At 46.0% G+C, this 11,457-nt stretch overlaps 1 protein-coding gene across 7 annotated transcripts in view; it reads right to left on the bottom strand.

Moving 5' to 3' along the window:
- Window positions 1-966: 966 nt before the first annotated feature.
- Window positions 967-11,457, bottom strand: part of ptprub (protein tyrosine phosphatase receptor type Ub) — a 216,833-nt gene continuing 206,342 nt past the window's right edge. For all 7 annotated transcript variants that reach the window (XM_076280520.1, XM_076280519.1, XM_076280517.1 and 4 more), the window contains 3 exons: window positions 8,574-8,731; window positions 4,670-4,805; window positions 967-4,509 (listed from right to left, as the gene is read on the bottom strand). In XM_076280520.1, the coding sequence (XP_076136635.1) occupies window positions 4,447-4,509; window positions 4,670-4,805; window positions 8,574-8,731 (357 nt within the window). In that variant the 3' untranslated portion in view covers window positions 967-4,446. The remainder of the gene's footprint in view (window positions 4,510-4,669; window positions 4,806-8,573; window positions 8,732-11,457) is intronic.

Genomic DNA, 11,457 nt, shown 5'->3' with positions numbered 1-11,457 from the left:
CCTACTATGCTGCTGTTACAAATAAATGTGTTGCAGTAAGGTTTGCAATATGATAGCCGCATAAATGGAGTGTATGACACATCTGGGGAATGAGCAATAATTATCTGAAATAAAAAATATTTTATTTATTCTACGAGCCAAAAGCTGTTGTATTCATTTTCGAAAGAAAATGTAAGAAAATACAGTTTGTAGGTCACTTAACAGGTAACTTAACACTAATAGGGTGTGAAGCAGCATTAATGAAGTATGTATCCCTCAAAGGACTTGCCTCTCAAACACCAACCACATACAGTATCATGTCTTGTGTTTCCCACTGCCACTTTGTTATTTCCAGAGTGATTGCAACCTTATTTTAAATTTAGATCTAAATCCAGTAGAGTTCCTAAACCTACCTCTGCACACTAGGTCAGCCTCTGCTACTGATAGAGACAGAGTGCATCTACTGGCTGATTGGGGAAGGGGAATAGTAGTTAAGACACACGGAACAAACTAATCACCAGGGCTTAATTATGTCTAATAAAGGTGAAGTCTGTCAGGTGTCATATGACAGCAGGTAAAACTGTAGGGAGTATTACATATAATTATTAACATATTATTTAGTAAACAACAAAACAATTTTATGGTCTCCACATTCCCCTGATGGTGTTGTGTGTGTTTTTGTGTGTGTGTGTCTCTGTGTGTGTGTGTGTGTGTGTTTATGAGTTCAAGTTAATGGAGCTGTCAGACATGGCACCTAATCACCAGGCAGGGATGTGGCAGCAAGTTAATGAAAGCATGGGGTTCACCGAGGCTATCTAGAGATCCACATTTCACACGTAAATGCCCATTTACTGGCCCTGGTTGAATATGTATGTGTATTATGTTTGTTTTGTAACAAACATGAAGCACATAAGACATCTTGAAATGGAGGTGTTTGAAATATGCAAAACAATAAAACAGGAGAAATAAATGATGCCAAAAACTGTGTGGCCTTCACTGATCTCAGAACATGTTTTATTCATGGTTGAATTATAATTTCAAGGACAAAAATGTCTCCAACCCTGTGGTCAGCAATGTCTCTGATCAGATCAAACTCTCCCATCCCTAGTCCTACTAATACATGGGTCAAAAACACAGTACTTGTTTTCAGTTTGATCGGTATCTTACAGAAACACTTAGGAAAAAACAGAAGACCAAGAAAGAATCATACAGCAAAAACCGAAGAACATCATGAAGCCCGTGTGGACAGTAACTGCAGAAAGGCGAGTGTGCGATGATGTCTCTTTTCAAATGGCAACATTTGTTTTAAGCTCATACTTAGCTATGTTAAAATACAACTGGATATTATGAATGTTACATATCTACGATACAAAGTATAACATGACAAATTGAAACACAAAGCATGTCTTTGGAATGATAAAGGCAAAATTCATCAGCAGTAGGAGAGTATCATACAGTATTTGAAATTTTCCATACTGGCATAGAGAGAGATGTATAGGAACTCCTCATTGTGGGGGTTGGGGGTAGAGGGGTGGGGCTTGGGGGTAGAGGGGTGGGGTGGGGGACTTCGGAATGCTTTTCAGTTACCAAGCAACCAACCAGTCAGCTGATGAGGTGAATGATCTTGGCAATTGGACATCTTAACCAGATGGATGCTCACAAACAGTACATTCAGCTATCGCGGTTATCTCAGTTGTGGTTATCGCTGGCCAAAAAAACAAACAAAATACTACTCTTTTTTTCATCATTATTATTATTATTCACATAGTATTCACATAACATAAATATACATCTATATGTACACACATAAACCTCAATGCGAGTGTCCAGGCACTTTCTCACTGCTTTGAGAGGTTCTGAGGGAGAGGGGGTACTATGTGTTAATAGAAAAAAACCTTGAGCTGAACGGCCCATTCCTCTGCACAGGTTGAATCTCAGTCAGTTCCACAACAAGACCCAGTGCCATTATCCTTCAGTTGCACCTCTTCAAAACACTAATTTTCGTTCATTCAAATACAATGACCTGAGTCTCTCCGTCACAAATCCATCTGATATAGTCAGCCTATGATTGGCATATGAGACTGAGAATAAAGTATAAAACCGGGAAGTTAAGTTTTAGAACTCCATTTTAATTACACACATTCTGTAACGACTTTAACTGCCAGTTAAACTCACGTTTGAAAAACGTACATCTCTTGATGTTTTCGTTGTTCCACCCTATACTGTGGTATGCATCATTTCTGCAGTTGCGAGTAGGAAGGTGTGTGGGAACCGTTCTGCCTAGCGATAGTAAGTCGTGAGGACTGTTACTGTATGTCACGCTGAGAGGTGAGAGTCTCTCCAACACAGCTTGAGTAAGAGGACAGGTCATTAGTGTCTCACTAACTCCCACTGGCTTTACGGAGACTGCAGACCTCTAACTGACTTTCTTGTGACATCTATCATGTGGGGGAAATAGGGAAGTAGCATGTCGTTAACGGAAACGTGTCAGGGGGAGAGCCACAGAAGACAGTGGCATGGTGGCACTGGTGACTTCAGTCCATCACAAAAGTGGCAAAAGGATGGACAAGAGCACCTGACCCATGAAAATGGTCTCAAGCAAGGACATGTATCTGATATCATGTACTCCTTAGTTCATCATTGATAAAGAAAAGAAAATACAAAAAAATACAAAAATAACAATAAAAAAAATAATCATCCACGCAACAACACAACGTCAGTTCAAAGATAAATAGTTACAAATTGACAGTGGCAAATATTTTTAGCGTTTTTTTTTTCCAACTACACCCTTTAATTCCAGTACCCCTTTTCTTACTCTATAATTTCAAATTCACAAATAGACACTTTAAAGCTCCTCGTTGTCTCTTTTCAAAGACCATTTCAACATGAAGGGGTCATAGCGTATTACACTTGCACAACGTAAACACTAGCATGCCGATGTGGAGGGAACTGTATGCGGTCTGTACACATCTCGCACACAAGAGATGGGATAGCACTTTTTTCCGAGACAAGATAATCCGCAAACGCTAGATCTATGTACAGTACACTTAGGAGAAGGAGAAGAGAACGGACTGACACTGGCACTGTTTGAGAACACCGTGGTGATACCGTGGTGGGTGCCGCACCTGTTCTCCGAGAGGTCTGTGACACTGGCACATCCTTCACAGCAGGAGTATCTGGGCTCCTCCAAATTGGTCGGTATTAAAGACTGTACCACAAACAGCATCATGTGAAATAATTTTTAAAAAAAAGACAGAAAAGAAAAAAATCTCAAAACACACAACACATGATTCCATACGAAGAGAGTCTGCTTCGCAAAAACACAAGGATGTTGTAGCAGAAGGTCCGCTTGAAGGGAGCCAAACGTCTCATAGGCTATTGGTAAGTTAGCCAAAGCCTTTGATGCAGGCAATTAGTCTGTGTGCACATGTGTTTGTTTGTATGTCTGAGAGTGCCCATGCATGTTTATTCGCATTAGTTCCTCTATATGTGTGTTTGTGTGTATGTGTGTGTATATGTGTGTGTGTTTGTGTGTATGTGTGTGTGTTTATGTGTGTGTATGTGTGTGTATGTGTGTGTGTGTGTGTGTGTGTGTTTATGTGTGTGTGACTGTGTGTGGGTGTTTATCCTCCCATACAGCTCTGTAGCATGCTGAATCACCCCAGAATAAGACGGAGTGTTGATATGGCACAGGCTTATTGTCGTAACCATGGAGAACTGCCCCCTGGTAGCTCCAGCGCGAGCCCCGACTAAACATCTAAGCTTTAGCACTATGCTTTATTGACCTCCTCAGACCCGGCACCGGATAGGAAAACAGAACACTTCCAGAATAGAAATGAGTTCAACATTTGGAGAAGGTTCTCCATCACCATGTTTAAACCACATGATAATAACTCTGTGTGTGTGTGTGTGTGTGTGTGTGTGTGTGTGTGTGTGTGTGTGTTTAAATGTGTGTGTGTGTGTGTGTTTAAATGTGTGTGTGTGTGTGTGTGTGTGTGTGTGTGTGAGTGTGTGTATATGTGTGTGTGTGTGTGTGTGTGTGTGTGTGTGTGTGTGTGTGTGTGTGTGTGTGTGTGTGTGTGTGCGTGTGTGTGTGTGTGTGTGTGTGTGTGTGGGTGTGTGTGTGCAGCACAGACACACAGATGCGCCTGGCATCTCAAAACAAAGACCTAAGACTGGCGAAGTAGAGGTGAGGGGTGGTCTTGGGAATTCAAAATAAACTTCTTTAAAAGGTCAAAAAGGCGAGAAATTCTGCTGCAAAAACTGTTGCTGCTGCTGTTGTTGTTTTCCTTCCTTACGTTTGTAATCCGGTCATCATCGATAATATATTGGACTTCTTCTCTTGGTAGCAGGTAAACCTGATGAACCAGGCAGAACCAGGCAGTATTGGGATGGGGGCGGGGGCCGGGGTGGGGGGCGGAGAGAGCCGTCCCCATCCACTGCACTGCACACGGGTCGCCCTGGCTGCTATCTCACCTCCAAGCAGTCCAGGTACTCCATCACAAGGTCATAGCAGAACCGATACTGATCCTGCAATGAGACAAGGCAAGCTTATTTATAAAACAGAACTCAGGACACAAGGAATTGGAAGTCGACACAATGAACACAACAACAGTGGTGGATGTTCACTGCATGTTACTCAGCGAGTAACACACACCTCTTGACTCATGGCAAGAGACTCTGCACCTACCAGAGATTCCACCATGTTGGGCTTGGCGTTGCGCAGGGTCTTGACGGCGTAGAACACGTCCACCATGCTCTGGTACTGGATCATCTCTAGCAGGATGGTCGAGGCACAGAAAGTGCCACAGCGGCCGCCACCATTCCTGCATGAGGGTGCCAACACAAGATGCCAGTGTAAGCTACTGAGCCCCACATCTGAGTTGTGCCACCACAACACAACAACAACACTGAGCTATTATGAAGGAGGCCTGGGGGACAAGTGAGAGCATACATGGGACATCTGGCAGGCATCAAGCACACACACATACGCACACGCACGCGCGCACACACACACACACACACACACACACACACACACACGCATATACACACAACCCATCCCAGAAAGACAACACCAAGTTAACCCCATAATAAGCAGAGGTAAATGTCAACAAACACACATCTGTGGTTTCTATCCCTAAGAGCGATGCATGAAGCCATCCAATGGAGGCAATATTAAGATAATCAATCGCTTCCATTGCATTGAAAACCCAGGATTTTGAGGAAGAGATAAATATAGAGATAAAGATAGATAAAGAGAGAGGGAGAGAGAGGGAGGGAAAGAGACTGTGCACTCTGCATTAAATCATAATTGATTTCATCTCCATAATCTCTTCCCCTGGTTGTCGTGGGTAACACAGTGTGACAGCTGAGAGTGATGTGGTTGTGGAATGTGTCAGGGAGGACACAGAGTGAGAGAAATATATAGAGATGCCAGAAATGGAAGGGGAGACAGAGGAGAGAGAAAAACGTAACGAAATTGGAAAAGTCAAACAAAAATACAAAGTAAAAAGCAATTCTATTTGGCCCTAAATATAAATGACACTTTAGCATCACATCACAGACAAAAACAGATTGAACACAGTCTGACTATAGAGGTGGGAAGGTACAGGTAAACATGACTGCTGAGAGAAAGCAAATGTGCTCCCACTGTGAACAAGACACAAAGAGTAGAACAGCACAAACGGCACAAAATATGAGAACATTAGGAGAATCTTGAAAAGATTGGCAATGTCCTCTCTGAGTTCCTGGGAGTGAGTGATGAAGAGAGGGGGAAAAATGAAACACGACTCCTCTTCACCGACCAATATGTGTTCACCTGCCATAAACCAAGGGACTGCTGATCAACTGAAATCTATACATGTACACACATGTGATGATTGCTACTATTATCATGATTTGTTTGTTTATGCTACTCCCCTCCCCATGTGTCTCTGATGGACATAGCCCAACTCAAATGCTTCGGCAATACTATAGCATGTTATGGTCATGCTAATAAAGCTTTTCTTGAAATTGGTATTTTAAAAAGTGAGGATGGAGACAGAAATTAGGAGAGAGAGGTATGAACAAAGTGAGAGAAAAATAGAGGACAGAGAAAGAGAGAGAGAGAGAGAGAGAGAGTGGCAGAGAGATAAAATGAGAGAGAAAGAGAGAGAGAAAGAGAGAGAGAGATAGAGAGAGAGTGTGAATGGCAGAGAGAGACGTGCCCTGATTGAGGAATGAGCAGCTGTGGAGCACAGACGGAAGCCATGCCAAGCTCGCAGGTGTGTGGCTACAAGAGAGCCCTGTCAAATGCCGCCCTCCACAACACAGGCAAATTCTACCGCTAGACCCCCAAATGCACTTTGAATAGGAATCATCTACCGCAATGCAGTATGCAACCCGATACTCCCCGCCAAATTGCCACGCCATTAAGCAACCCCCTCACCGTTTTCAGGAGAGGCTTTTTCCTCGACGTTCACACATGCATCACAGGGCTTATTTACTGACTAGAATGGCTAAGTGCTTCAATTAGGTTAACCGCTCCAAAATCATACAGCTTCAGGTACGGCAGCGGTCAGCCCAAACGTGGTGAGCTCTGCCAGGCTGGGATATCCGTGTACACGCGGAGGTCAGACTTGACTGGAGCCCTGATTGACGGCTCGTCATTTCACCCTCTCTGGTCTCTGGGCTGGCAGAGTAGGGCTGATGATTAGAGGTGGCGGATCGGAGAGCAGTCCTGCTTTGGTCCACTCAGATGTGGGGACTGCTGATTGCTCCACCGCGCTGCTAAAGGCGTGCTGCTTGAAGGTTGGTGGTTAACAGTGTGGTTTGGGTTAGAAAGGGAAGGGTGGGTGGGGGGGGGGGGTGCTGACAGGTCTCAATCTGACCCCAGCCAAGAGCCTTCAGTACCAAATCAAGGCAGAATTACCCCTGTTGTCAGAAATCAGGTTGATCTTCCACAACTATACACATGGTGTCACAGGGTCCAAAGACACTGCGCACACACTGCCACAACTAATCGCAAACAAATCACTAAATTCAGTGACAAGTCCCTGGGAACACAAGCCAGAAGGCAGATGAGTTTTGTCTTGTGATGAGAAAGTGCTGTTTTGATCAGGACCAATCAACACCTCGCCAATCAGCGGCTGGCGGTGACGGACGGCAGATCAAATTCGTCCCAACAGCAGCCATTTCTCTTACCCCCCTCTGGAACGTGTAAGGAGGCGATACTGACAACCATCAGTGTCAATCAATGTCCATTTCCTGACAGCGACATCAAGCATGTAGGTGCGGTGTGTTCTGCGAATGAAAGCTGCCAAGGAGGATGAAGTGCTAAGCCACTTTCTGGCAGTTTGTCTCTGATTAGCTGTCTATGTGTGTGTGTGTGTGTGTGTGTGTGTGTGTGTGTGTGTGTACAGTATGTGTGTGTGTATGTGTGTATGTGTGTGTGTGTGTGTGTGTGTGTGTGTGTGTGTGTGTGTGTGTGTGTGTGTGTGTATGTGTGTGTGTCGGAAGGGTGTGACCTTGTATGTGGTGTGTAACCTGCTGATACTTTATTGATCAGAAACTGCCCTCTGACTACTACTTTCAATTACAGGTTTCTGCTGATACTGGAAGCCCCATACTTTTGCTGTGATAGTTGCCGTTGCCATGACAACACTCTACAACCCATCTGTTTCTGATTGGTCGACCTGCACTGAAAGCATCTTAATGCGGTGTGCCTCCATCCCCATATATATATACACCAATCCGCCACGAACTTTATGGGCGCTGCAATCTTGCCTGCCGCCATTACTGCGTGCCTGCGGAGTGTGACGGTGTGACACTTGCCGGTGCCTTCTAATGGCTTTTCAATGAAAGCATCCTGTCAGAGAAGTTGGAGATCCTGCTCATGAAAAAATGTCAGGTGAAAGGGAACATTGGGTAGATGATGTCAGGCAGTGGCCAAAACTTACCAATGAAGGTAATTTATTGACAACATAATGTATTAAGACGTGTATTAATTAATGACAACAATAAACCGAATGCTATCATTAGTTGTGTTGCTAATATGTTCACAAGCTTCAGAAGTTGCAAATAACTATTAGCCACGACCACTTGTAGCAGTAAAATACATGTTCTTACAGGTATTCAGGATTATTTTATTAATCGTATGTATTTCATCCACTTTTAACGCACATCTTGGTCCTCCACTCGACAAGGAACTCTGTGTAATCCGTAAGCCTGTAAACATGGGCACTCAATGTGCAACAAAGGTTTGTGAATTTCACAAACGGTTTAATTCTAGGTCTGTATATTCCTACTGTTGTTAAAACAGCCGACCACACAACACGCTTTTCCCGGCATCACTGGACAGCATACGTACTAAATAAAAATTAAGAAAAAGAAGAAGATTTCGCATCTACAGCTAACGTCTGCTACAGCCGCCTACAGGACCAACACATTACTTCGCTACTTCCTTAGCAGCAAGGCAACGCAGTAATGGCGGCGCTGCTTTACTTCCGTGTTTCGCCGGATTTGTGTATAGTGAAGCCCTAACTATTGTATTTCTCTAGTGACTGTGGCGTCTCTGAATGCAGATGCTGAGTGCAGATGCTCTGGTCACTCACAGGCAGTGGACGACGGTGCGCCCATCCCCACACTCCCTCTGCCACTTGTGCACGTGGGCCAGCAGGTTAAGGAAGGACTTCTTGGAGTCGGGCACGTCTCGGTACGCAGACCAGCGCAGGAACTGGAACTGGCACACCACCAGCTGGCCCTCCTGCAGCTGCAGACAGGAGAGGAGGAAGAGGAAGATGAGGAGGAGGAGGAGGAGGAGGAGGAGGAGGAGGAGGGGAGGGGAGGGGAGGGAAGGAACAAAGAGACAGGAAAGGTCACCACTGAGTAATGCACTTGTCAACATTTGCATTAAATTATATGAGGTGGGATTTCAGTGTGTTTGTATGGGTATGTTAAGGGTGTGTGTGTGTGTGTGTGTGTGTGTGTGTGTGGTGTGTGTGTGTGTGTGTGTGTGTGTGTGTGTGTGGTGTGTGTGTGTGTGTGTGTGTGTGTGTGTGGTGTGTGTGTGTGTGTGTGTGTGTGTGTGTGTGTGTGTGTGTGTGTGTGTGGTGTGTGGTGTGTGCACGTGTGTGTGTGTGTGTGTGTGTGTGTGTGTGTGTGTGTGTGTGTGTGCGCGTGCGCTCTCATGCTCTTATGCGCGCTCTCGTGGCACTCTGACTGTCCAGGCGTACTCCCTAACCCTGCACACGGTCCTTCGCAGCTGCCACTACCGCTGCTGCGGATGTCGCCCAGGCCCCAGCTGGCCTCCAGTGTGGTCAGCAGTTTTCCGCCGGAGATGAATGGCTGAGCTGGGCCGAGTGGGACCGGCAGCAACCAGCCTGCTCACCCTGGAGGCCTGCAGCTCCGCCATCGCCACGCCAGCGCTGCCGGCCCCATTAATTTCACTCTAAGCCAGCTGTCCAGGGGCCGGACCCCGGGGCCAGGACAGCCACACACACTCGGGCCCACTCCGATCAGATCACCGGGGGCCTTGGATATGCAGTGATTAGTGGAACGGATGGCAGCGGTTTGCATGTGTGAGGCTGGGGAAATGCCTGCGGCTCCACACACAGAAGGACAGGTCACTTCTATAGTCGATGATAGATGGATGCAATTACATTAACTGTATGTGTTTTTATGTGGATTTATACTGACAGGTTTATAAAGCAGAATTTGATATCACACATGCCTTAGTATAGACATTTAGTAGATAGTCCTATGCTTGCAAATGCACACACACACACACACACACACACACACACACACACACACACACACACACACACACACACAAATGTCTAAGCTCCACAGTGTCTCTGCTGGCAGTCAGGAGGTAGAGGACACACAAGGTCAAAGAGAACTGACAGCAAGGGGGAAACAGACAGAAAACATGGAGGAGTAAAAGGAGTGACCAATAATACACACACACACACACACACACACACACACACACACACACACACACACACACACACACACAAACACATTCCATCCCCACACACACATCCTCCATATGCACACACACATAGACACACACAAACATATAAACACATTCTCCACACACACACCCTCCAGAAATGCATACACACACACACAAAAAAAACACACCCACACATAAGTGCATGCACACTCTCCACATAGTATACGTGCGCAGGCACCCTGTCATGAAGTAGGGAGTAGAAGGGAGGAGAGGGGAGGGGGAGGAGGGCCGAGGAGCGAGTGAAGCTCAGTTCTGCATGAGCGAGGAGGAGACAGGCCAAAAGTGACAGTGCTGCTATCCTCTGACAGTCACGTCACATCTAACCCCCCCGCACACACACACACACACACACACACACACACACACACTCTCTCTCTCTCTCTCTCTCTCTCACACACACTCTCTCTCTCTCTCTCACACACACACACACACTCTTTCTCTCTCTCTCTCACACACACACACACACACACACAGACACACGCACACAGCACACAGACACACACACACTCACACACACACACACACACAAAGACACACACACACACACACACACACACACACACACACACACACACTGCTGCCCGGCCCACATCCACTCTAGCCCAGCAGTTCCGGAAGATTCTAACCCAGCGTCATCCACTTCTTTTTGGCAATGTGGCACGCTTCATGAACAATTCTCGCTAAAAAAGCAGCGTGCCAGAAAGTACGCTAGCGGCATCCTCCTCCACCATCAAAACTTCTCCTCCCCTTCTCTCCTCTCTCACTCCATCCTTCCCTCCCTCCCTCGCTCTCTCTCTCTCTCCCTCCCATACATGAGGAGTGTGCACATCAAATTAATGTCAGTTAGCAGTTAGAGTTCCGCATGCGTGTGTGTGAATTGAATTTGGTCATCTGCGCTGCGCTGCACTGCACTGCGCTGCGGACTCCTGCTCCCATGTGCTCTCGGCGTGATGAGAAAAGCATCATGCCTCGCGTGTGAGTGCCGCTCTATGGGGCCCGTCCAGCAATGATTAATGTCTACATGTGGAGAGCAAACAGCATGGAAAGAGCCGGATTAAAATGAGATGCTGAGCCATGGCGTAGCTTCACACAGCTCCAGCAGTGTTGACCGATGATTTCAATCTTTAATTGAGTTTGTTTGTCTGTGTTTGTGTGTGTGTGTGTGTGTGTGTGTGTGTTTGTGTGTGTGTTTGCCTGTGGTGTTGGGAGAAAGTGCTTATATGTGTGTTCACAATTTTTATTTATTTATTTATTTTTTTTTTTTTTTTTGGGGGGGCTTTTTATGCCTTTAATTGACAGGACAGTGGAGAATGACAGGAAGTGAGTGGGAGAGAGAGTCGGGGTGGGATCCGGAAAGGACCACGGGGCGGGAATCGAACCCGGGTCGCCGGCGTACAGTGCAGGTGCCCCAGCCAGTTGTGCCACAGCTGGGGCCTGTGTGTTCACAATTTTTAATTGAATTTGTGTGTGTGTGT

Source organism: Alosa pseudoharengus, unplaced genomic scaffold (genome assembly GCF_046254945.1).
Source record: "Alosa pseudoharengus isolate Yale_2024_CS ecotype anadromous, Long Island Sound unplaced genomic scaffold, YU_APseudo_1.1 YU_APseudo_1.1_scf_12, whole genome shotgun sequence".
NCBI classification, from domain to species: Eukaryota; Metazoa; Chordata; class Actinopteri; order Clupeiformes; family Clupeidae; genus Alosa; species Alosa pseudoharengus.
The sequence above is the reverse complement of the archived record's forward strand: the minus strand, read 5'-3'. Positions and strand labels throughout refer to the sequence as shown.